Raw genomic sequence first — 27,818 nt, forward strand, 5'->3', positions numbered from 1 at the left:
GGGGGAGGAGCATGGCCCAACTGCATGGGCTCTGGAAGACTCGGATGGGATGACGGAATCATGGAAAGAGAAGGTTTCAGGTTCCTGGGTGGCAGAGTTCTTCGGCGGTCGGCGATGAGATGGTTGATGGAGATGAACATACGAATATATAGATTTAAATCCTGAAGGTCACCTCTACAGGCCAGCTCCGCCTGAAGTTCTCTGTTGAGCCCTCGTCGGTAAGTAAAGCAGCCTCACTCCATCCACTCCCTGCAGCCATGGTGCGGAACTCGAGGGCATTACTCGGCAGCTGAGTTATGTCCTTGTTGTTCTATGAGGTCTCCTATAGGACGACCAGAAGGAGAGTGATCGAATACCTCTTTGAAGAGGGTGTGGAAATGGGTCTCGGATCCGAGTTCTGTGCTGTTGGCAGTCCATATGGCGGTGGCCCAATCCAGGGCTTTGCCTCTGAGTAAAGACAATAAAACCCACCCTGCTCTTGTCGGTGGAGAAGTTAGTGGAGTTGTGCTCAATGTATTTGCTGCATTGTATCAGAAGTCCCTGACATTTCCCAGGTGAACCGTCATATTTTCCAGGCATGGATATGAACGAAGGAAGGTTATGGGTTACAATACCTGGTATTGAAGGAGTAGGGATAGGCTGGTGGAGAAGATGGCAGATTTCCTCCATATGCTCCTCTTGATGGGTTAGGCATCGCTGAATCCATTACGTTTTTAGGTGAGGTATTCTGTAATGAATACTCACAGAGAAAAAGGTGTAGATTCACGCGCAGAGCGCGGCAGGTGTTAATTTCGCCTTCGTAGTAGGCAGGAATCGTGGTCACAGGCAGGCAAAGGTCATACACAGATAGACAAACAGGCAGGTGAATCAAAACTAGCTAAGAAAAGACTTAGTAGAGTCAAAACGAACAATATCTCACAAATGCACAGAATGAACTGAACTAAATAAGGAGCTGATGAGAAAGGTCAGTAACTAACACAGTTGAAATCAATGAACAAAATGAAAGACGTTCAAGAACACAAAGAAACAGGGCTACGTTCAATAACATAATGAAACAGAACACAAGGTTGACTAAGAAAATAAATACAGAACCTTACACTGGGCTTCAAATTCACTACTTGACTGAGGGAACTTACAGATAATTGTTTGTGTGGGGTACAGAGAGATCAGTAATCATTAAAAAAATCATGTTAACCCTTATTATTGCAAGAGTGAGTCCATGCAGCTTATTGTGTGACTTACTAAGCACATTTTTACTCCTGAACGTATTTAGGCTTGCGATAACAAGGGGTTGAAAACGTATTAACTCGAGACATTTCAGCTTAATTTTTAAAAATGAATTAGTAAGCATTTCTAAAAACATAATTCCACTTTGACATTGTGGCATTTTGTGTCTATATCAGTGCCATAAAGTCTTGATTTTATTCATTTTAAATTCAGCCTGTAACACAGCTAATTGTTTGAAAAGTCAAAGGGTGTGAATACTTTCTGAAGGCATTATACAGTATACCGGTACACTGTATGCATGGTGCTCAAAATAAGCAAGAATAATACATGTGAAGGCAAATTAGTTGTGATGATTCTTATGTGCATATTTCATTATCCCCATTTCCCTCATGAGCTCTCTGTGGCTGGGGCTTGTTCCCTGTTGCAAAGATGCAAGCTAGGTCTACCTCATTCTCTTTGTCTCTGAGGAGCTTTCTCATATTGTTCGCCAGGTAGCCAGGGGATTCTGTGCATAGCTTACCACTCCCTGTCCTCATTTGTCATGTGTGGTTTTGGCTCCAGCTGGTAAGGGGTGGCAGTAGGACTCTGTGTAGCAAATTTTTAAAGTATGAGGTGTGTTTGAGTCTGCTCCTCTCGAGTTGGCATGGCAGGTTGGCATCGATCATGCGAGCCCCAAATGCATATACACTCCATCACCCCTGCCAGTGTGTCCCCACTGGAGGCTGCACAGCACAACACAGCACAGCCACCTCAGGGCTAGAGAGACCAGAGGAACAGCTCTGGGCTATTGGGGCTCTCTCCATGTCCGCTGGCTCAGCTTGGGAATTTCAGAGGAACTTCATGAGCTAAGAAAAAATGCAGAGATTGGGCTAAAATGCTTCAGTATTTCCATTTCTCCATTATAAGAACCAGGATGTTAGACACAGAACTACAAACGATGCTATGTTTATCAGCATATGTAGAGAATCATTTATATTTGTGTCAAAACAAACTCTTTGGTTCTAGTTCTAAGGGAGAAAGAAACACATCGCATGAGTAAACATGTGAATGCAGAGCAATAGAGATTAACTAACTGCCATGGATCCTCTCTCAGAGAGAGCCAGATTGATGGAGACAGGGAAAGGCTCAGGGAGTTGAGGATTAGTGGAGCGTGCAGATTCCCCCAAGGACCCTCAGGTGCTCCAGCCCCTCACTACCGGACAGACGCTGCACTTATCTCATGTCACATTCCGCTCTGTCCTGTGTGAGCAACTGATATGTACCTGAGACCTCTAGACCATGGAGAAGAAAGCACAGTGTCCTCTCCTGCTGTAATAGCATGCCATCCATCCTCTGTGGAAGCAGAGATAGAGAAATGGAAATAGAATAGTTATCTCGTACATGACTGCGATTATCTCGTACACATCTGAGGAGGAAATAACTGCCCCGATATTTGAAATGGAACAGGACAGACTTGATGATTAACCCTGGCCGTGGGTAAAGAACCCAACTGTGTTGGGACTAGGTTTACTGAGGAAGGACAGCAAAGAGAATCAGTGGAAACAAAGCAGTAGCGGACACAGAGAGAGAGAGAGAGAGTGCGATGGAGTCATTCTGATGGTGTCTTGTTTAAATGAAGCTGCCATAGACTCTCTCCCAAGCAGCCTGGCCCTCTGAGGTGAATGGAACAGCCCAGCAAGGTAGAGCAGAGTGGGATGTACAGTCAGTGTGTCACTCAGGAGACTGGCTGTCAGGGGCTGCATGGAGATGTGGGGCGAGGGGAGGAGGAAGTAGGGGAGGCAGACTCCTAGGCACATTCTCTTCTGAGCCAGCCAGGAAGAAATTAAACTAGCCAGATAAAAGTGAAGGCTCTGCATTGTGCATATATAGACTGTGTAACTTGGACCGGAGGGGGAACAGGGAGAATTGGTGGGTAGCCTTAAGTCAGCACTAACAGGTGAAGGTTGATGACTGATTCTGCTTGATGGATTCAACATCTCCATCGTCAATCTCCTAACCCCAAGTCTGACAACCTTTCCTGCAATCTGTCCCGTCATACATTTAAGTGAGGTTTGGTCATACATTTTAAAGTGTCATTAGAAAAGGAATCGGATGATTCTGACAAGGGGTGGGTTCGTTTCTAACCCAGTGGAGCAGTGGTATAATATGAGAGAGGGGAAATTAATAGAGATTGTGTAGGCATTGAATAGAGAACTGGAAATTGCCATAGTTTTCATCACTAAATACAGTTACTATACTGGTTTGATCCTTTCATGTACTTCTTACCTTGAGGGTACAGCAGGAAACTAAGAGAGTCAATAGAGAAAGTGTCTGTCATCTAGTTGGGGGTGGGGCAGCATGCAGGTCTGCCAAGGTGTTATAATGACAGGAGGCAGAGTACCATCTTGATTTCTCACCCTCTGGCTACCAGAGACACGGCGGCACGCTGAGACTGCCGCTGGCATGCCACACCTCCCTCGCTCCTCGCCCTCTGTAATGCAGCCTGATACCTATACCCCCAGATCGACTGGGGAGTAGTGGGCTGTGTTAGGAGGGTTATAGAGAGCTTGACATGGCAGGTAAACTAAGCTGCGGCTAAAGAAATGTAATCAGAGTCCCAAGCTCATCTGTGTCTAGCTGTGTGAGGCTGACACACCAAGGCTGGACACCATTGAAAGACTCTCAACGTTATCATCTACAATTACCCTGGAAGATCCCTAAGGGGCAAAATGTGAAGCGCAAAAAATGGATGAAAGTTAGTTTTTTTCATTTGGATCAAACCTTATCTCATGTGTGGATAGCTCCAGTTGTCAGGATAAACTGTTTGTTGTGTCTTGGTAAAGATAAGAAATTCACACTTGAATGTCCTGCCATAACTTCTCTCTCTCATACCATAGAGGCTGCTTCTAGCAGGTTAATACATAGCAAAAAAAATAAGGTTTAAGGCTTTAGCAGGGGAAGGTTAAGTAGCAAGTAAGACGATCTATGTGACTAGCAGCCTGTCACGGCTACAATATTCATTGCCCTGGCTTCTGCCCTATTAGTGCAGCTTTGTTTTTCATGTTAGGAAATCACATGCACATTCTCACTTTATTTGAGCTCCATTTTAGCCAGACAGGTGCAGTAGAGGATGAAGCCAGTCTCTCTCACTAATATAAAGTGACTATTAATATGCGTCAGGGGTGCTCTGTCAGACTTACTCTCCTAATTGTCATTTATTGGTTTCTTTGTCAGTGTTGCCATGTGTAACTCTCCAAGATGTTCATTAGACTGGGAAGGAGAAATCACAAAAGCTTCACTTGTGAATTTGATATCTGACCGTATTCAGCTTTTTCCTCCACAAGTAGTCAAGGGAAATATTGGGCCAGATTTCTTTGTGAATATGCTGTACAGTCAAATGTGAGTATGAAATAGTCCCATTTAGATTTGTTTTTCATTAGATTTGCAATTGTTTTGTTGTTTCTGAAAATTGTCCGATTTTTCTATTTGACTAGGTTTCATAAGATCATGATCTGTTTATGTGGAATCCATTTTTACAAACAGTATGTCTACTAAAGCATACCCACTTTCAAAATAGAGCTGAATATGCAGTTCTGTCCTTAAAAATGGAGATTAATTCCGTGAACTCTGACTAATTTTAGTTATGTGACAAAAACAAACAAGTATGGTGTAGAGAATCATTGTACCATCTAAACTGCTGAGAAATATATTTTCCATAACCAAAAATATAGTATTTTCATCTGTTTGAAGCTGGAGTACAAAACTGAAAGTAAAAGACGCAAAAACTAAACAAAAAAACAGGAAGCATAGCACACATAGAACAGATCTAGAGTTTCTCAGATCTAGAGTTTCTTAGACTTGCTTTGAATGAGAATGACAGATCTATAACTCCCATTTCTATGTGAATTTTGTCAAGTTGTCCCAAAAAGTTACATATTGCAGCTTTAATATGGCGGTCTTTTTAAGCTGATCAGTTTTACATACACATGTTCTGCTGCCTCTACTGCTGTTGCTTGCTCAATAGTATGCTGTTCCATTTTCTTGAACCCACCCACCACCTGTTTGGTTTCGTTTCCTTCCTGGAGTGGAATTGGTACAGCGTACCTTGCCCACTTCCTGTAATTATTGTCATCTTAACATGATGCACGCTCTGGCAGTGAGATACCCAGAAAGAGCAGAGCCTGACGCAAAGACTAATGTATTGGAATGTATTGTGATCTTATCTAATGAATGGTTAAATGACCACGTGGCGTTTTCTGTCTGAACTGCTGTTGCTAGCACATTTCATTGCACAGACGATATTTTCTTTAAATTAGGTGAACTCTTAGAATTTTTGTAACCAGGAAATGACAGTGCATCTTTAAGGCAGGAAGTGTTTGTAGTATATGATTTGGTGTGACGTCAGCTGAATCGTCAGCTGATGCATCGCTGATGTCAATCCTCGGGTTTCCTGTCTGAACCGGCTGCGCTTGATTAATATCAAAGCCTCTGTCCACTCATGTAGGCTACAGGAGATATAGGGTAAATAGTAGGCAAAGGAGAAACCATGGAGGATATCAGACTATTTGCCTGGCTTACCTCTTTAAGAAAAGAAACGAGTTTAAAAGATTCCAGGTAGCTGGAGACTGTGGTGAATTCTCTTCACTCTACCTCTCAAGCCGGAGCCTAAATGGGGGAGTTTATTGCACCCTAATATATAACATGACGAGGTGTCAAGGAGTCATTTTCCCTGACACACGGGGGTTTTACTCTCTGTTTTGATGGCAGTCTCGCCGACACGCTCCTTTATCACCTGGCTAACACAACTGGCAGACTCATTGTATGAGAGCTGACACAAGCCCATTTGACGTGCATTGTAATGGAGGAGTGTAATTTGTCAGCAGATCCGGTGCTGCCCAGACATCTCTCTCTCAGCAGAGTGCAGCGGCAGTTCCCTGGGCAGCCCAACCTGGCCTCGCTGTTCATCCATCACAGTTCCTGATTAAACATCCCATTGCTCGCTGCTCTACTGAGGCCTCTTCATATCCTCACATTGAAAGCCAAAAAATCAAGACAAGATGACACGTAAGGGAGTTATCCTGGAACATTTTTGAGCTTCAAATTTCTTCACCAATTCCCAAAGTCGTTTTTGTTAGGACTGTTCTTGTTTGAAATGCTGGTGTGCATACCTCAATACAAGGATATATATATACTTTCTAACCACAGGTTCTGTTATTATGTGAATACTTGTTCATCAAATGAGAACTAAGGCTGTGTATTGTTTATGTCATAATGCATAAGCAAAGCTTTCTTTTTTATTCATGTTAATTAGTCTTTAGAATTGGGACTGGGTTTCTTTGATTCAAGCAAATGTCATCTCTATTTTCTCACACTTGAAATGCTTCTCGTTTCTCTGATCCACTGTATTAGTCACTTCCGCGATGGACCCTGCAGTGTTTTTAGAAGTACCACAAAAGCCAATTAAGAGAGCCTAAACTGCATTTATTATTAGGCAAAATGGCACTTAAATTGAAATTGTTAAAAATATATGCAGACCTAAATCCTCATCATGAGTTCACCCTCTGCTCCTGAGGGGGAAACAGCGTCTGTGCTCCCAGATTGAGCCCGTTGCGCTGCATTCGGCTCTCAGGCATGCAATGTCTTCAAAAAACCATCAGTGATTAATAATTAACTAAACACAACGCAACTCCTCTCAATCGTGTCCATGCACACTATTGGATGAATACATACTGTATAAACAGCTCATTGCTTTTATCAATGGAACTCCCTCTTTGTTAGTGCCGATTTGTGATGTTTTATTCCTTTTTCTCTCTATGCAATTTTCTGTTTTCTTTATCAGAAATCTTCAAGATATCCAGACCTCAGACATCGCATCACATGCACAAGATGAACAAAATCAGATATATATGGTTATTACCATGTAATCAATAGTACACTATCTGAGGAAATTAAAACATGGCTGCTGGCTACAGCCATCCATGTTAGTCCAACTGACTCTCATAACAAAGGAGAATGGAATTGTTGATTGGGTGAGGAAGAAGCTAGCACATCAAACCCTGGCCTATCCTGATTGGCTCATCCATCATAATTGTCTCTTGGAGCTGTGGTGTGATGTGGTGGGTGGATGAGTGAATTTGGAAAGTGGCACAGATGATTGGCAGTGGGCAAAGAGGTGCCATTTTATTGTGTTTTTAGGAAATTATATGTGAGATTGGGTCATGCTACTCCTCTCAGGGATCTGTCAGCTATGTTTATTAAAGAGTTCTGTCATCACGGCTCCTCCTTCTCTCTTGATGCCTCGTGATTGTAAATGACAGGAGCAGTGTTATGCAGGCCCTTCCCTGAAGGAGATACATACATGCACACGCCAATTATCCACCTCACTACTTTAACACTCACATACTCCTCTGTTTGATGTGTACAGTCATTGCTCCCCAAATGCTGTTTAGCCTTATGCACAGAAAGGATATCATCAAAAGCTGCCAACGTTCTTCAGTTCTTCATCCACTTCCCTGTAGGTTTAAAGGTATTAGTCCATGCACTAGTTTGGGCCCAGCATTTACAGAGATCCATTAGCATAGGCGTCATTGTTGTGCTAGCAACACACTTTGAGATGCTGGGCGACCATATGGTGCTGGGAACCACAAAGTGCATTTGATCCTTTTAATAGCAACCTTTCCTCAGTAGTGGGAAGAAGAAAAGAGACTTGGATTATGGTCCTGGCTTAAACCCAACTCCAAGTTTTCTTTGCATTTTAAAGCCTGCATGCCCTTCACAGTCTTTAGCAGATGCTTGAATCATGCATATTCATTCTTACTGCTATTATATCTGCTCTGAGACTCTGTCCTGTTTTGGAGAATTTTGTAAAAATGGAAAAAACATTTATAGATAATTGGATAGCCTTTACTTAAACCATCTGTCACAATGCCTTCATAATGCTATCCTGGAACTGTATAGATGTCATTTAGGAGTCATAACAATGGATATTAGTTGTAGTTGGATATGGGAAATGAATTAGCTATGATGCTGTCATGTTGGGTGGTAGGGACGGATTTAGCTCTTTATTAATAAATTGTGAAGTTGTGCAAAGTTGTTTTTCTTTTATAAATGAACTTTGTTAGGTCTTGCGCATTTAAAAAAAAAAAAACACCTATGGAGTTATTTGAAATACTCTCTACACTTCGATTGCACAGGTCCAGGTAGGCCTGCTCTTGTATTCAGAACTTCTTAGCAGAACTTCTTAGCATACACAGCATACGCACTGACAAACACTCTGCAAATCAGCTCTCAGAAACAACCCCCAATCTGTCTTCTTTATTATTTAACCCTTAACAAACCCTGTGCCATCTGCTATCTTAATGAAGGGAGCAGAAGGCTGCCAGACATAGAATCAATCTTGCTGGAAATATTGCATGCATAGACAAGGATCTGCAATGGTCCACAAACCGTTAATTAATTAAGTGCTGTTTCTGGTAGCCCTTATTTTAAGGACCAACCAATAAGTTCCATTGAGTGATCTAACAGGGCTCTGGCAAATAAAAAGCACTAGCCAGACACAATCACTGGCTCACCCAGTTTGTATCCCAGCGCATGACCAGACTAATGATGAGGTTGTCTTGGGGACTGTAGAACATGATGTGAAAAATGCTATAGTGGTACTGGAATTGTTTGCTTAAAAGCATATGTCACTCTATTGGTGCTATTGGTGGAAGTAAAGGTAATTTACTTTCAGATATGCCAGTATTTAGTGAATTTGCCTGAACAGTCTTCTGGCGTTGACCGACTCCCTCTTCATGTTATCCTGTCATTTCGTTCAATTTAATTATGGCTAAAGGAATTTGCAGAGGACATCAGTTAATTTCCCAATCAAATGTTTGACTGTTGCTTAAATATGTCTGTGCATTTCCCTGCAGAAACGTTGCCCTCACGCTGTTCTGGGCTCTAGACCTAACTGATGGAAACTGTACATTACTAGTATCTACCATCTGTTCAGCTATCAACATGATGAAGCTGTGTGAAGATATTCTCAATCTGAGATCCTTCATTGTGGAACTGATTTAGCATCCTTACTCGAATGTAGGTATCGAGTCCCTAAAGACTGTGTTAGCCCACTGAGGTTATATGCACTGTGTGAGCATAGTTCGCCCAACCAACTCGTGTACTAATGGTTCAGTTGCTTAGATACGGTACTTTATTGATACAGCATTGGTCATGGGGATGCCTTCAACTTCTGTTGTTGTTGTCAATTTAATGTCATATAAAATAAGTGAATAGGCTTAGATTATTGTCACAAAATTAGTCATTGTGTGAGGCTGACCACCTCTTATACTGCGGTTGAAACCTGTGGCTTAGATTGTTTAATTTCTTAGTTGGACTTATTTTACAGTACAGAGTATGTCACTGTTTATGACAATGGCGTTCTTGAGCTGGAAGTCAATTATATGGTTAAATACATTCTGGTCTTACACTAAACATAAAAAAATATATAGAGTGTTTCATCAGTCGTGTGTACTCATAAACACGGTCGAGTGCTGCACCACTATATTCTTACATATAGATTCAATTGTTTTCAATTAAAAACCGGCACAAGCAACAAAATAAAATACCATGATGCTCCTCTTCAGTGGTTTCAAGGGTTAATGTCTCTTGTGTAATAGCCCAACCATCTAAGAGACGAGTGGCTAAAAATCAAACAAGTTTTTGTACCTGAAAATAATGAGGCATTGCTATTGTAAATGTCTCTGAGTGTTTGTGGAGTGCACAGAAATGTGTGGAATGGATCTCCAGTGAGGATGTCGTGGTATTGGCTGGGCTGAGAAACAAGGGAAGTGAGGTGTGTCTTTGTGTGGTGGTGAGTCAAAGAAACTGATATTTTACCAGCCAAAGAAAATGGTATTTTATACATGCTCATGTGTTATAATTCTGTGGCAGTATGCAGTGTTACATCATTCAGTTTTAATGTTTTATTCAGAGAATGCACTGGATTTCAGTCACCAGTTAAGCTCTATCAAGCCCTTTGGCCAATGAGTCAGGAATTACAACCTATTCTCTCAGCTGACACTGATCAGTACAAACATTGTTTGCGGTCAGCAGTGACTGATTTTAAATAAGACGACACATGCAGTAGTACTCATCTGTCTGACCATGATGTGTGGGTTGACCCCTGAAATGGGTTAACACAGCACTAGAGACAAATGTCCTCAACAGTACGTAGCTGAGCTCTGAGCTTTATTGGTCCTGTCTCCTCTGCTGTGAATTAGCATGGTCCTCTGCAAGCTTCTCCTAGGGAGCCCTCTGCTGTCAATAACCACAGTGTGCTTCCTCCCTCTGCCTGGCCTCCTCCTCCTCCACCTCTTTCTCCTACTCTGTAATGTACACAAATATATTCCCCCACAAAGCCCTGCAGTGCCTGGCCATGTCCCGGAGAGAAAGGCAGGCAGGATTTAAAACCCCCAGTACAGACAAACTGACAGCTTCTCAGGGGCAGGTAAGCAATCTCACTCAGCGCTGGAGGGGAGACTCGAAGGGAGGCAGGAGAGTGGAAAGGACAGGCCGCAGTGTTAACTTGGTGCAAATACAATAATAAAGTTAGGTCAAATGAAGTGGACCTAATTGGGATTTCAACCTATATCTACATTTTATGAAGGAAATTTAGAGCATTCAACTGGTCTGTCATTGACATTCATATTTAGTAACAATATTTTGGGGCCAATATGGGATCATTGGATGCTAAGCCTATAAAATATTATTCCAGACTGCCTGCATCACTGATGTTAGCATTCCAATGAATAAGTTAGGCTGTTTTTTTATATTGGGAAAGAATGTCAAATTCTCTGTTTTCAAATACTGTATAATCACTAACCTACCCCAAAATATTAATGTGGAAGAATAATGAAGTCACGCACTAGTGTATTTCACTTTTCTGAAAGTGTGGTGGAAAGGACTGGACATGTAACCAGCTGGTTTGGTCTGCTATCTTCCAGGACCTTCACATTGTCATATTTTGTTCCTTCACCTTTCTTTTCCCTTCTCTATGTTGTATGCTTTTGTTCTGCCATCCGTAGAGCGAGGATCCAAAAACAAGGCCATAAATAAGAAATCAGTGGTCTTTTCCGTCTGGAACATTAAACAGGCTTGATGTATACTTATTTCTCACTTCACTCAAATCAATGGTCTAATCTTTTCCCTCTGTGATTGATTTCCCAGCAGCCTACAGAACTTACACTGTAGGTAATTTAATAAACACCAGAAAAGTGCTATAAAATAGGAATACTCGACTAGAATGTTAAAACACCAACCTGGGTAGTATACAGTAGTAAAATACAAGTGTCATTTGAGATTTTCTTTACAACAATCGTTCAACAATAGTCTAGTAGCTCAAATGTAAACACATTGTGTTTAGCTACAGCTTCCAATCTTCTATGCCCCACAGTCATGGTTCCAGAGGTCCAGCCCAGAGTGGGGAGTGTGTCCAGCCTCTAGTTATCCCCAGTAACGTGGACTGAAGACAGAGGTCTGTGGTGTCCAGCCTGGGTCTATGGACCACCCATAGAGAGGGGGTCAGTGGCCTGGCTGTCCCCAGCCTGGGTGACCCTGGGGGCTGGCCGGGGGAAACAGTAACCCTCAGCACCCATCACAGGTGTCTATGTCACTGAGCACACTAACTGGGGTCAGTGTCTAACAGACTCCTCACAAAGAAGTGGGCCAATTGCTTTTCTCTGCTAAGGCCAGAGTAGGTCAGGCGGAAGAAACACTGCTGATAAGTGACCTTTTCTCATTCCCTGCATTCTACTGGACTGGGTCGACCAATGGATGACATGCAGAATGCTGACTGACTGACTGAGTGCACCTCTGATATCAGTCTATGTAATACTCTGTGGGATTTGCGTTGCTCAGTAAAGGTTGATTAGGTAAGGTGGAGGTCAGCCGTGCGAGTATTGAATTCTGTCTAGATATGGAGCAAGATATGGAACAATGTGTTGCCTTGTTGCATCCAATGCAGAGGGCTTAGAAAGCTACCAACTGAGAGTGAAACCAAATCAATGAGTAGATTGGCAATGGCAGTCTAAAGCTGGTAAAGGATATTATTGAACTAACAGTTCTGGTTCAGTGCATTGATGAGCACACTGTTTCTTGCAGGGAGGAAAACAACAACAACCACAAATACAACAACAACATACTTTATTATTTTAGGAGTAGTATTCACCATGGGATTCACTCAAGAAGTAATTTGTAACACATTTAACTGTGTTTGGATCCAATACTACAGGCTTTAAACTGTGTTCTGCTGTTTATCTAGATGACAGCAGAGGTCATTCTTCGACTCGTCAATGATCCAGTACTTCCATTCTATCCTCTTGATATCGCCCTGGATGTCCAGGATAAACTCAAAGGTAAGACACAATCTTGTTTATTCTATCCTTTGGCGTTTCATGATATTGCATGAATGAAGGACTTTTTCAGCTATCATTGAATTTGTACTACTATGTTATTATCTTCGACTGAATCAAACATGCATGACAAAACAACAATGAACAATGTAACTATTGTGCAATACCCACATTGGAGTGAAGTGAATGAAGCATCTATTGGTGCTCTGGTTGTTTGCTGAGCCACGTGGGTCTATGCAGTGACATAACTCATATCTGCAGTCCACCCACCCACCCAGCCAGCCAGCCAGCCAGCACCAGGCCACAGCAGGTCCCCCTCTCCTCCTCTCCCTCCTTCTCTCTCTCCTTCTCTCTCTCTCTCTCTCTCCCATAAGAATGATTTAGAGGCAGATCATCTGTTTAGGTGGACATATCGATCGCCTCTATCACGCCTGATGAGTCCAATGCCAAGTGACCTTGATTTTTGCATTTGTAAAAATGTAAATCCTGGCCGGGTCATCTTTCTTTTCGCCAGCCTTGGACTCGACTGCCTCTTTCGTCTCAGACCTGAGTTCTGTTATGTCACACAGGATGAGAATTAACATTTGACAAAGCCAGGAAGTGGTATTTCATCTCACCACTACTTCAACAAACAATCCAAGAGCTTGGGTTTTCACTCCCTCTCTCCCTCCCTCCCTCCCTCCCTCCCTCCCAAAGGCTCCATGTATTTTTAAAGGAAGTTAGAATTGGATATAGCCTATACTTTAAAAGCAATTAATGATAATGCAGACTTACAGACCTCGTTGGTTTACTTTACTGTCACCTCTTATGGACTTGTAGAAGCAATTGATAAATGGGACATCCCACCCTCATCCTGACCTTGTGCATCAGAGGTGTAATTTGGTTGTAATGTTAAATATTCATGCAGACAGAGCGAGCGTAGGACAGGTGAGGTGCATAATCACCACATAATCTTGTCTCTTCTGGCTCAGTGTCCATAAAACTGTGTCCTAGTAGTTATATATCAGCTCAACCATATTCCCATTGCTCTGCATAGTCATTGTCTACTGAATTACACACAGGTGGTGCACCGTGTATGATTAGAAAGGCTGTATCATTTGGTTTCAAATATTTGATTACTTTAAGGTAGTTTCCGTTATTGTAATAATTTCACACAAAAGGTATAACACTTCCTTTTCCATATTTTTGTCATTCTGTATTTGATTGAAGGTACCATTTTACACTGAGTTAACATTTTGTGGTGCTCATACAGTGCTCATACATGTGGTGCTCATACAGCCATGGTACTGTAGAGAATCTGTTGATACAGTGGGTTCTCATCATGGCCAGTAAGCATTTAAACCACAAATGAGGTTTCTATCTCGCAATTCACTCTGCATTGCAGACAGCTGCTTAGACTGTGAAACACTGATATGTATAACTTACTCATGATGCCTCATTGTGGTAAGCACTGCGGTTCCACTTCTTTATCCAAGACTAATGTCCACAAACGAGGCGGCTCTGTGATTGAGATGGAATGATTACCTGGCCGTGGTCTCTCCGGTCGCAGGGTCAGGGAACTAATGCCTTTAGAAGCCCGGTCGCAAACAGGTTGAATTAAATATAGAATGCTTTTATCTTTGTGGTTAAAAATAAAGAAGGGAGATGGGAGAGAGGTAAATAAATAATTTGAGGTTTCTGGGTTGATCCCTGGATTTTAGCCCAGCCTCATGCTGTTTTGGGATTGGAACAGTAAATGGATTTTCAGACACCACATAAAATTGCACTATTCATGAGGACGAGTAATGGATTGTCTGAGATCAAACAGGCATGGCTAATTGAAACCTTCAAAATATTCTGTTAACTTTGTATTCAAAATGAACAATTTGGTAACTTGCATTTTTTTCAGAAGTACAGTAGCTGCACTTTGAAGTCAATCAGTTCTAGAAAAGGAGAAAATGGTGTGTGTGCGTGTGCGTGTGCATGTGTGTGTGTGTGTGTGTGTATGCTTGTGTGCGTGCCAAACATTTTTAAAGGTGGCTTCCTGAGTTGTGTTAAGTTCTCTCCATCAAATCTCAGCAGGGTCTATGCCAACAGAATCGTCCCTCCACGTCCCTCCATGTCAGAATGTGTGATAGATTACAGCAATCCTCCCACATATTTCATAACTCCTATTCCCTCAGTAGGGAGAAAGACATTTACATTTGTAGAAGGGAACAGCTTTCTTTGGATATTTTTATCCTGTCTTTTCTCTCCTTTATTCCCTGAGTAGTTGCATGGTGTACATATTCTCCTGTGACTCTCCCACTCAATGCCATGCCCCAGCCTTGCTCTCATCTAACAAACACCAAAGAGAAGTGAAATGGAGAAAAAGCAGGCTTTAATGGAGCCACATATAAGCATGCAGCACACGGCCACAGTCAAGGTTATTTTCACTTAGGCATAATGGAACGGAAAACGTTCGATGTGGCAACTAGCTTATTAGCAAACGCTATTTAGACATGTTGTGACATTGATATTTCCCATGTTTTTCTCTCTAGTGCTTGACGAGGATTCATGCATATAGTGTTGAAACAACAAATGTTAACCTGATATTTCATATGTGTTACAGAAATATTGAGGCCAACGTTTTTATAACAAATATGTTTCTGTGTAAGGGGCAAACCAATTCATTTGAATGTAATAATCGGCACATCATTTTTTCAGCCATCCACAAATGTTGTTGACCTGATTTTAAAAACAGAGCAAGAGAAACATGTCTGTACAGGTGACAGCTGAGGACAGTGCATTTTTGGAGGTCTATAATTTAATGCCTAAGAAGCAGCCATATCATGCTGTTCATATAGTATGAATGTAACTCATAAATGGTGAGCAGTGCAATCTAACCTGATGGTCATTATGTAACACTATAAATATGGTCACATAATTAACCAAAATGTAATTTATTCATAATGACACATGTAAATGTGTCGCTTTGTTTTTATTTTCTAATGAGCATATCATTCTCTGAATAAGTTGTAATTAGTGACACTGTCAATTAGAGTATCCCTACATACATGGCAGGGGGGGCTTTTTAATGAATATTTAATTACTACTGAATAATTTAATGTTCTACTGATATGTCGACTCTAAGCAGTGACGTTGCCTTAATGTCCAATTGGTTCTGGCTGTTGTAAGACTCTGACTAACAGACCCATATCTGGTTTTGTGGCAAGCGCAGAGCAAGATGAATCGAAAATAGTTCTGAACCAGTTTTACTTTGTTGTAATTGAGTGGTGAGATTGGGCTAGGGATAAGGATATTGAAGGTAGTTGCAGTAGTGTAAGAGAGGTTTCTTAGATTTTAGCCAACCAAATATTGTCCACCTCCACCTTTTACCCGTAACAGCCAATCCCTGCCCTGTGTCTGTGTTGATGTACTATAGATGATCCCCTGAGGACCCCCAGACTGCTGGCAGCAGCTGCCTCCCTCAGAGAGAGCTCAGCCTTCCTCCAGTCTGAGACCATGCGTCCAGCCAATGACCCCAAGGAGAGGGACCCCTCCCATGTCCGCATGCTGAACGACGTGCTCCGGGACCTGGAGAAGAGCTTCATGGTCCCCCAGCCCCCTCCAGGTGTCTACAGGTAGGTGGATCAGATTGTACTGTATGTGCTAGGCTAGCATACCATCACTCTATTACCTGAGGACATTTTGTGAAGGTAAGGGTGTGAGCTGCTTTGAAAATCTGGGCACAATATTCTAGCTAATTACAAAGCTCTCAAATGCCTTGTGGCATTCATTAAACATGATCTATTAATTGTGGTTAGTCAATTAAGTCAATAATGGTGACCATGGGAACTATACATTTTACACTTTTTATAAAGTCACTTTTCAATCCACCTGGAGCCCATCTATTGAGTGTGATTAGTGTGCACCATTGTTTCTTATTGAATGAAGACCAGCGAGGAACATTACCGACTGCACATCACTGTGAATCTCTATAATTACCTTTAGCTAGCTAGTTTTCCATGAATGGGTCTGCCTCCCTGAGAGCCAGCACAGTTGTAGTGTAATGTAATGTTTGTTGTTATAATTTGAATGAACATCTAATTGCACTAAGCTGCCATTAGAACCAAAGCACAAAAATTGAATTCAACTGTTCAATAATCCTCAAGAAACATTGCTGTTTAATTGGCTCCATAATAACGAAGTATCCTTTTCTCTGAAATCTACAGTACATGCCACAATCTACATTTGTCTATTTCTTTGTTTTGTCTGAATGTAATTAACTGAGCTAACCACTGTGGTTTTACTAGCTTTAGATCAGTCTAATCCTACAAAAGGCAGTATAATGACTCCCATCCTACTGCCTCTAGAGCTGGAGACGGGGCTGGGAGACTTGGTGATGCTGGGTTTGACGTCAGCCTTGCACAGCAGCATACCACCCTGCATACCACTGCTGGTTTGCTTCTGAAGTTAAGCAGGGTTGATCCTGGTCAGTCCCTGGATGGGAGACCAGATGCTTCTGGAAGTGGTGTTGGAGGGCCAGTAGGAGGCACTCTTTCCTCTGGTCTAAAAAATACCCCAATACCCCAGGGCAGTGATTGGGGACACTGCCCTGTGTCGGGTGCCGTCTTTCAGATGGGATGTTAAACGGGTGTCCTGACTCTCTGAGGTCATTAAAGATCCCATGGCACTTATCGTAAGAGTAGGGGTGTTAACCCCGGTGTCCTAGCTAAATTCCCAATCTGGCCCTCAAACCATCATGTTCACCTAATAATCCCCAGTTTACAATTGGCTCATTCATCCCCCTCCTTTCCCCTGTAACTATTCCCCAGGTCATTGCTGTAAATGAGAATGTGTTCTCAGTCAACTTACCTGGTAAAATAACAGATAAATAAAACAGGAGTACATTTATATTGGTGGAGCATATACAGTACAGTAGATAGGGGAGCTATTGTACTGATAGGTGGGTCATGGTGTGTGTGGAGGGAAAGATTTCAGATGCATTAGAATGTTCATGGCATTACTGTAATTTGCATGAGGATGATAGGTCAGGTGAGATGCTACATGACACAGAGCTATAACAAGAGGTGACTAATCAACATACATAGATAGATATATAGTATACATATTCCCAATTCCCTGTGCTGACCATGGGAATTGCAATAGTTTTTTTCCTGTGAGTGTTGAACCTGTCTGACTCCCACCAATCGTGTTGTTGTTGTTTAATTACTTCGTACAGACACCGGGTATACCATACGAGAAATTGCAGTTGTCAAAGTGACATGTGATTGTAATCAGATGGTAATCAGCATATCCTGGTGTGATGTGACTTTAAATTAAATCAAGGTGTATGAAATAGATCAGGTGCTCTGGGCCCTTACAAGCCAATATCTAGTCATTACCGCACTCTGAGCACACTCCCTGTTACTGCTGGGAATTAGTCCCAACTGACTGGCCCCTCTGTTTCCCCACTGTGCTGTGTGTACACTTATTACCCAAACCTCTAATGGGAATTCATGCCCTTTGTCTGAGAGAAACGTAGCTGAGAAACATAGCTGTTCCTTATAGTTAGAGGAGAGGAAACAGGAACAGCAGCTGAGAAACGTAGCTGAGAAACGTAGCTGTTCCTAATAGTTAGAGGAGAGGAAACAGAAACAGCAGCTGAGAAACGTAGCTGTTCCTAATAGTTAGAGGAGAGGAAACAGAAACAGCATGCCAGGAAGCTCATAGTGAAAAGGATGAGCTGAACTTCCTCACCTCAGGTTTCGTAAATAACCAATTCCTGTCAAATGCAATCAAAGATTTGATAACGGTTCAGACTGACTTATTATTAAATTATGATTACTAGGAAACGGATACTGATACATACAATACTGTACTGTCAATCTGGTATCCCCCAAAGCACTGTAAAGGCATTGGAGACAGCTGTGAATTATTTGACCAGGCTGAGACAGAGGAGATGGATGGCATTAAAAAGCACTCTGTAAGGCTTGAGAGAGTGGCTAAAACAAACGTCTTCATGCTGTCAGCAAGGAATTGATGTTCTGTGACTGACACCGGGGGAACAGACTAGTGTAGTTAAACCTAGTTTGTTCTGTTGTGCAGGAGAATTCTTTCTCCATTTAAAAAGTATGCAGGGTTACAAGGGACTTGAGATCAATATTAGATATCCTTACACTTGGAGGGATTTCACCATGCAGCCTTTCTGACAACAAGAATGCCTTACAATTCAAAACTGCTTTGTCCTACAGTATAAAAGTAAGCGCCTGCTCAAGGGCAAGAAATAGTATTGAGGGCTAACATATTATGTATGTGTATGTGGATGCATGTATGTAAAGTGAGAACCAATTGATGTTCACATTTTTATTACTACAACATCATGTTGAAATTTCAGAAAGACACAAGTTATAAGAACTTTAGTGAACTCGCTTGTCCTTGGCACTGCAGCATGAGTGGCCTTGAGAGATGGATCAAGTTCTGCATGAGACCCTATGCAGTAGTTCACTCTTCAATCAACAGCCTATCCTAGGCCCTGGGGGGGTAGTCTAATTTATTCACATGAATGAAGCTCAACCATACCTTTTTGGGGAACACAAAATGGTTCTCTAATTATTCCTCAGTCAGCCTCAAAGGGACCTGAAAGTTAAAAAGTGTTTCTCATCCACAGAAAAGAGGAGCTTAATCACTGTATAAACTCAAGCCTGAAGGTCATGATGGCAGGCTAACCTGTTTACATATGAAGAATTGCCTTATTTATTCTGCTTAGGGTCTGTGCAGCCAGCTTCCAAAGAAATCAATGTGCGATTCAGACGCATGAAGAGGAACGATCCAAAAGCTGCTCATTTTTTACCTACAAATGACTACACCATGGCCTGTAGCATGAAATGTATCTGACTGCTGTTTAGTTTTGAGATTCTAAATTAGATTGATTCTTGCTACTGTGTCCAGATGGCGCCAAGGGGATGTGTGAAAGATGGAGAAACAGATAGATAGACAGGGAAGGTTTTGTGTTTCCAACAGTATTGTGTAACCTATATTTGACAGAAAACAGGGTGTGACAAGATCATTTTGTATGTACAATATCTCTTAGAGTGTCAAGCAATTATACAGTAGGTATTATTAATGAAGAGGTTTTTTTTTACAGGAAAATCAGCAGTTAGTGAATGTGAATACTTACCCGTGGTCTGTTTGTTCCCCTGTGATCCAGGAACCTGTTATACAGTCTGAATGGGAAGGTCCCCCAGTTCTCCATACTGAAGTACCCCCTGGATCCACTAAAACACAACGCTGTAAACAAGTCTCTGTCACTGATAATAAACGCCATCAATTCAGCTGAAAAACTCATTCGCTGTGGGCTTGACCTCTTTGAAAACAGTCCAGATGACACAAATTGACCCAACGAATCCAATCAGCCAAGGTTAGAGGCACTGTATGGCTGCACTGCCTAGACCAATGGTATCTGCATACGTGCCTCAGATACCTAAGTTCACTCTGCACAATGAAGTGTGGCACTTTTTTTTTTTTTTTACAAAGAGATCACACTAAAGCAATATGAAGAGACCGGGACCCCTTCTTGCACTACTCTTCTTGAGCGCCTATTGTGTTCAGGTTTACGAAACGTTCAATAAGCAATGTTGATTTCTTCTAGATCCTTCTGGCTGTCAATGAAAGTGCTGGGCTATCCAAGATGTCCTAATGCCTCATTTATACATGTCTGTCTGGCTGTCTGGAACAACGCCAGACAGGCAGGCACGTATAAACTGAGAACGTGAAGAAACACTGGAACACAGGAGTGAGCTAAATCTACAAGACAGAGCGATTCACAACCACGCAGAGCTTGATAGATAAACATGCATTTTGAAGTGAGTAATGCGTCACTGACTACAGCATGTTTTTACACGAGTGGATAAACACTATAAGGCCAGCTGGATGTGTTTATGCTCATATGCCCTATTGAACAATCTCTGCCTCTGTCTAAACATTCAAACAAAACATACAGTATGACACCATTCCATGCTCTTAGTTCTGCTGAAAGCACAACAACCCTCTGTTCTGCTCTCATTGTGCCTTGTGATTTTCTACAGGCAAGGCAAATGTGTATCTATGACAGAGCAGAGGAGAACATGATGTTTGGATTATAGTAAGTGTGTGAGAAATTAGCTATATTTACAGAGGCATGATTGGTGAGGTGAACAGTGACAGTGGTGTGACATGGCCTGTTTTGACAGTTGACATGCTCAACCGTACTTCTTATACTAGTCATACGCATTACCGTCTTGACTGCAGACCCAAGCTGGCTTTAAGGATGCTTAAATTTGATTTGATTTGAAGTCCCTGAAAACTGCATTTTGTATGATTCTATTTTTCAGTGTCTCATGCACCATATGATTGAATCCAATAACCAGCACAGTAAAGTGCTCTCTACCAGATGTGTGCTTTGATTGGATGTTTTTTTTCTTCTACTTTGATGTATTGAAAAATAATAATTCATCTTTGATAATGTCTCGCACCCAAAGTGAAATGTGATATCCGTATTTTTCTAATAACTGTGAATTACTTGGAGTCCTCCAATGATCAATGTTATTAAAAACAGGCAAGTCTCTGCAATACTTTGATATAGAAGCAATGGCAATACCAACGGACAAGAGTAGTGTGGTTGTCGACAAAACAAACCTCACTTTCCCTATTTGTACATACAGTAAGGATGAAATATGTAGTATTACAGTAGCTGTTATTTGACTTAACTTATTTGTTATGCTTTGTTCATGGTAGACTTCATGTGTTATTTTTGCATGAGCGTTGACATTCATTGGGATGAATCTTGTCTGAGGCAGCGCTGAGCGATTTCCACTACAAGGGCTTGAGGCAAAGTCAAGATTGTCTATATTATATCGTACAAATGATTATAGTTTTTTTTAAATCACTTTTTGGTCTTCATTTAAGGCTAGGGTTAGGCATAAGGTTAGCAGTGTGGTTAGGGTTATGTTTTAAATCAGATTTTATTACATTGTGGCTGTGCCAGCTAGTGACTACCCTTCAGAGCTGCCTCCAGTACATCAATCATACCAATAAATGACAACCTGCATATTGCAATTTACGTCATTTGTTTTGCTTATTTTTTGAGGGTTTAAGTGATATTTTCTTAATTGCAGGGTTATGTAATGCTGTTGTGTCCATCTCAAGGATAAATGTTGATTTTGAAGGTAGTGGAACTGTCTCCAAAAGTCTCCTATGCCAATAGGAGTAATCAATTACAATTAGTAATCCTTTGTCCATCATCATTATTGTCATCATTATAAGACATTTGCACTAGTGATTGTGTTTTTGATAACGTTTTTACAAATTTGTGATATAAAAGGTCACTGGAATTCATAATAAGGATTTAATGATATTTTGTTAAAGAAATTGTACTTGACTTAACTTTTTAAAAGAAATGGAATGGCTATTTAGGAACACTTCATTCAGGGACTACAATATTAGCTAAGCTTTAAATGATGTACGTGCCTTTATTTGAAAATCATGAATGCTTTAAGAAAGGTTCTTCGGCTGATGTCAATAGTACATGTGTACATTGTTATTTTGCTTGAATCGAGGAATCTGTTTGATTTCGATACCAAAAATGAAGTGTGTGCTGTATAAAACCCTATTAGTTTAGGATTAATTCAACAACAGTAGGCCTACTACATTTTTAGTGGCATGAAAAAAATAATAAGAAATTATAAAAAGCCAGTTGTCTCATTCCTTCAAATTGGTCAATTAATAATCTTCTTCGGACTTCTTCTTCGGAGGACCATTACATAACTTTATTACAGGATTTTTATTAATTTATTTTATCATTAAGAAGTTGACATTGTTCATGCATAGTAGCATATAAAATGCCCTTTATAACAGGTGAACAGGTGAATGTTTTTTTGTTACATAAACAAAGGTTTTATAAGGCAACAGCAACAAGCCTTTGGTATGAGTTATCTGGAAGCATGGTAAGTAAGGAAGTAGTTCCATCATTCACTGTAGTATGTAGTATGAAATGGCAGATTGTTATGCTCTTACTGTACCTCCGAATATAGTAGCTTTTAGTTGGACCATGAGCTTCAAATAGGCTATATCAAATGTCTTCAATTGTACAGTTATTTATGTGATGCTTTGTACAATCATATAATATTACACAAGCTAGATGTGTTGCATGATGTGTTACATGAAATACTGCATTGACTTGCATGAATATTGCATGTATTTGCACTAAGCATCTTGATTGTGAGTTTACCCAGTCTTATATTGTTGTAAATTGTGATCATGTCTTTAGTCTCTTAAGTAATAGGTATCAGGGTTTTGGCCACTTGAAATTCCTTTGGGATTTGTTTCTTTAAATGTATCTTAATATAGCTGGTCAAGCAGGAACTATCATGTATTGAATCCCCATGTCATTGGTATCATATGCAATAAACGCTACATTGGCATGATCTTGTTGTTCTTTTACAGTATTTTATATGTTAAAGAGTTTTAAAGACATTGGAAATAACTGCCAAAAATTACTGCCATCATCAAGGGTGTTATAGGAAAATGGCAGTTTGAGGAAGTGCTTAGTTGTATTATTATGTAGGCTGTAAATCTGTTTATCCAATGAAGGAATACATGAAATGGTTGACATCTACATGGAAATAGTTTAGTTTCAGTTTTAGTGTTATGCATTATTAACTGAATTCATTCATCACAGTTGTGAAATATGTTTGTTAATACTATACAATTCCTCAATTATTGGGAATGAATGGTTTGGTATTGGTAAAAGTCCAACGCGTCTCTTGATAACTCCCTTGGTATGATATTACACGTTTTTTAGTATGTTGTAAATATTCTATATGAAATATGCTATAATTTACTCCCCATGTCTAATAAAAGGGAGGTTTATAAGTAACCTTCATGATCCGTTATCTTTCTGCTCATGTATTTGATGAAAACGGAATTAACCGATTAGGTTATTTATGACAACTTCCAGCATAATTCAATGAAAGATCTCCAGAGACCACCGAAATGGTCTCAAATTTCCCCCAAGTGTAGTTTCACTGTGTTAACCGAATATTAGATTATCCGGTATGGCGTCGCTGTCCATGGTATTGGAAGTGGTAAACTATGTAGCCTACCTAATTGATGTTATAATTTTAGGATTTTCACCCAGTGTATACACCACTAGACCGCCTTGGTAAATGTAATGTCGTATTCCTTATCAACATGTCTCAATTATACCACAAAAAGGTGTCCTATTTACATACGGATGCGTTTGGTAGCAAACATCCCCCGCGCACGCGCTTTACCACTGCTCTGATCCCAGGTGCAGTGGATTTAGTACGGCTAGGAGGACGACGACGAAATGATGGCGACCGCCGCAGAAGAAATATTTCAAAGCCCATATCCCATTTCTGAGCGCCATGTCACGACTATGTCCATCAAAATTACGCGGAAAAACCAGGATAAACCCTGGAAATTGAGATTAATTTACCTGCAGTGCTGTGAGTATCAGAAAAAAAGCAACATTTGAATGGATGTTGAAAACCGCGACAGGATGTTTTTCCGTGATAATTTCACCCCACGCCGACATACAATTAAATAGCATGAATGCACCTGGTCCATTTCACTAATTCAAACTTCACTTTGTACGCTCAGTCAAATAGGTTGTGGTAAATGTAGGAAAGCACTCGCTAAAAACATACTGCTGGTCTGTGAAATCATCATGCCACTGCACAACCCTACTGGATGCTGATGCGCACTGGAGCTTGTTCCTGGCCATTTCAGTACGTTTTCGTGGCTCCTCATCATGCGTAGGCTAGCCTAGACGGACCATAACAAAGGCGATTCATAAAGCTCATAGGTTTTTTATTTTTTACAGTCACTGTAGCTAAAACCTTAGAGATTAATATTAAACACATATGAAACACAATTTTACACACACTGACTGAGATTAGATCATTCCAATGCAGCTAATTTCATTGTCATTAAACCTCCATTATGGTGGGTTTGGAAATGCAGCTCTTATTGTATTCAAGCTTCTTGTCTTTCAGGGAGTGTCATTTTTAAGTCGCACTTACAACAGCTGAAAGTAAAAGGACATAAAGAGACTGATGACACATCATTTGTAGTTATAAACGACCATATGTGTGAATCCAAATTGTAGATGTGAGAATATTAAGCAGGATGTGATGATGATGAAAACGTAATAACAGTTTGATGAAAAGGATGTCAGGCCAAGAACGACCCAAAATAATTTACAACATTTTTTCTAACATGAAAATGTACGTTGTATATCCATCGGGTTTGTACGTTTTATTTATTTATGGCAACAATAAGTTCTGCAAGCATTTCTGTAACTTGTCTGTTATGAGTTTCTAACCTGAGGTTTGCACATGCCCATCTGGGGATTGAATAGCCCAGGGCAGGATGCACCAGCAGGTGCTGCTAGATGTAATGAATATACCTTTATCTACCGGGATCTGAAATATTTATGAACAACCTTGTGCACCATGTCAATAGATAGTCTATAACTGCTTGTTTATTTACAGACACTAGGGTAGACAATTTGTAGTTTTGCCCCTTGCCTTATTGGACATGATAGTTTGTCATGTTGGGTCAATCCCACCTATTGTTAAAGTAAATATGAAAGGAGTTTGGACAAATACTCTAAATACGAATGAAACATTCATGTAAATCATGTATTGATGTCAATGGCAGGTTTGCATGAAGAGTTATGAACATATAGGCTATCTCAAGTTAGGATTCGTGTGTAACTTCTCTGCCTCACATTCTTCTAGATTTTATGTCAATTGCAACGATACTGGGAACTGGAATCTTAGGTGAGTTGTACTCAGGGTGGAACGTCTGCCTCAGTAATTGTTGCCACAGATGTTCAAGGCAGACCGCGGTACTGCAGGTATTGTTAGCCGAAAACAGGATCCCAATTATAGTGAATGGAAAAATGTCAAATTTCGTGGTCAATCTTCGTGCAAATAAAAAAATGTTTATTAGAGAATAATGGTACCAATAATTGCTTTTAAAACACCAGATGTATGTCGAACTAATTATTTGAAAATCACACACAGAAGAAGATAAGGATAATTAATGTGAGCCTGCAGTACCCCGGTTGGCCTTCAATTTGAGTTATTGAGTTCTCACATAGGAATGAATGATGATCGAAGGCTTTGTCCATCCATATATACAGTCATTGGTTGTACCAGAGTCATATTCTATTTATGAACAGAACGTATTGTCTTTTGCGAAATTATTCATACAGCGGTTTATGACCTGTAGGGTATCAAATATATAAAATCATATTCAAACCAAATTCTATCACAGGAGGTTGGTGGCACCTTAATTGGGGAGGTATCAGTGGAATGGTATCGAACACATCCAACACATGGTTTCCATGTGTTTGATACCATTCCATTAACTCCGTTCCAGCCATTATTATGAGCCATCCTCCCCTCAGCAGCCTCCACTGAATTTGATATATCTAAATGAAAAATGATGATTTCAGTGATAAATTATAGACTGTTCATGATTATTTTTTGTAACTATGTACTTTTATAACTGAAATGATGTACATTATATTGCAGGACTTCCTGTCACAATAGCACATGCAGGACTCGTGCCTTTCCTGGTCTCCTTTATAATTGGTTTCTTTGTGCAGGTGAGTTTGATGTTGTTTAACTGGAACATAATGGCCATGTAAGTACTGTGTAAGCTTAGCGCCATTGTACTATATGAGTGCTCCCGAGTGGTGCAGTGGTCGAAGGGACTGCATCACAGAGCAAGAGGCGTCACTACAGTCCCTGGTTCAAATCCAGGCTGCATCACATCCGGCCGTGATTGGGAGTCCCATAGTGCGGTGCACAATTGGCCCAGCATCGTCCGGGTTTGGCTGGGGTAGGCCGTCATTGTAAATAAGAATTTGTTCTTAACTGACTGTCCTACAATATTATTTTATAGTGGGACAGTTATTTTATTTTGATTACAAACTTTCATTCAATTGGATGCTCAATTTCAGGATGTGTTCATATGTTGTGATATATTGTTGTGCTGATGTTGTGTCATGATATTTATTTTGTACATCGCTCAAGTAGGTATAAAACCTATTCTCAGGTCAGATAGAACGCTATCAGCCGAGACCATTTGTTGGCCTAGCAGTGGATGTTATTGTGGGTTTTAAGGGCATTGGGAGAGTGGATAATGGTTTATTTGTTGTGAGGAGGATGCACTTTCCTAGAATTCACAAGTTGTTCCCTTCATTTTTCTTGTCAGGCTCTCCTCATATACCTCTTTGTTGACCTGCTCCAGCGATGCCAAGTTGTCCAGATTGAGTCATTGAAGGTAAAGTCTATATCAAACACTGTTTTATTGTCATGTTTTTTTAACTAAAGGATATTAAACCCTTGTTTTTTCAGACTACAGAGACAGAGCGAATTCTAATGCAAGACTTTGGATTGGAGGAGCCTGTTCTCACTAATACAGAGGAGGAGGAAGAGGAGGTGGAGGATGGGGAAGAAGCAGGTAAACCATTGCAAATGGTCACCCAAACAGTACAGATAGAGTGCCTTCAGAAAGTATTCACACCTCTTGACTTTTTCCACATTTTGTTTTTTTACAGCCTAAATTTAAAATGGATTCAATTGAGATGTTGTGTCACTGGCCTACACACAGTACCCCATACTGTCAAAGTGGAAAATGTAAAGCTAAAATGTCTTTAGTCATTAAATATTCAACCCATTTGTTATGGCAAGCCTAAATAAGTTTGAGTAAAAATAAATGCATGGCCAGACCTGAAAATATTTGTCTAGCAATGATCAACAACCAACTTGACAGAGCTTGAAGAATTGTACAAAATAAAAATGTGCAAATATTGTACAGTCCAGGTATGTGAAGCTCTTAGAGCATAATTTCCAATCCCCCTTATTTTTTTGGTAAATATATATATCCATACACGCATGCATATATATACACACATATATACATACCTATATAGACATACATACTTTTTTAAAGAATATACCTTTATTATTATTCCCCGCAAACCCTTCCGCCGATCCCCCAATTGGAGTAAACTAATAAACACTTCTGCTTCTACCTTCAATCCATACATCTTATACAGACACAGTCTACTTTACAATTGTTCTCTTGTTTGTTCTTAGTCCTTCCTCTATTTCTGATGTCCATCCAGTTTGATTTCTATTTGTAACTATGCTATTTCACAAAAGTTCCGAACCTATATACATT

At 40.6% G+C, this 27,818-nt stretch overlaps 2 protein-coding genes across 3 annotated transcripts in view; both read left to right on the plus strand.

The window, feature by feature from the left end:
• naaladl2 (N-acetylated alpha-linked acidic dipeptidase like 2) overlaps nt 1-23,020 on the plus strand; it is a 336,716-nt gene extending 313,696 nt beyond the window's left edge. For both annotated transcript variants that reach the window (XM_090235787.1, XM_021604123.3), the window contains exons 12-14: nt 12,506-12,599; nt 16,000-16,198; nt 19,768-23,020. In XM_090235787.1, coding sequence (XP_090091913.1) covers nt 12,506-12,599; nt 16,000-16,198; nt 19,768-19,954 — 480 coding nt within the window. In that variant the 3' untranslated portion in view covers nt 19,955-23,020. The remainder of the gene's footprint in view (nt 1-12,505; nt 12,600-15,999; nt 16,199-19,767) is intronic.
• A 690-nt stretch (nt 23,021-23,710) lies between these two features.
• Nucleotides 23,711-27,818, plus strand: part of si:ch211-51h4.2 (uncharacterized) — a 91,993-nt gene continuing 87,885 nt past the window's right edge. Inside the window, exons 1-5 of the mRNA XM_021604126.3 lie at nt 23,711-24,064; nt 25,361-25,402; nt 26,162-26,235; nt 26,847-26,915; nt 26,990-27,095. Coding sequence (XP_021459801.3) covers nt 23,926-24,064; nt 25,361-25,402; nt 26,162-26,235; nt 26,847-26,915; nt 26,990-27,095 — 430 coding nt within the window. The 5' untranslated portion in view covers nt 23,711-23,925. The remainder of the gene's footprint in view (nt 24,065-25,360; nt 25,403-26,161; nt 26,236-26,846; nt 26,916-26,989; nt 27,096-27,818) is intronic.

This window comes from Oncorhynchus mykiss, chromosome 5 (assembly GCF_057628025.1).
Source record: "Oncorhynchus mykiss isolate SJ-2025 chromosome 5, ASM5762802v1, whole genome shotgun sequence".
In the NCBI taxonomy this organism is placed as follows: domain Eukaryota; kingdom Metazoa; phylum Chordata; class Actinopteri; order Salmoniformes; family Salmonidae; genus Oncorhynchus; species Oncorhynchus mykiss.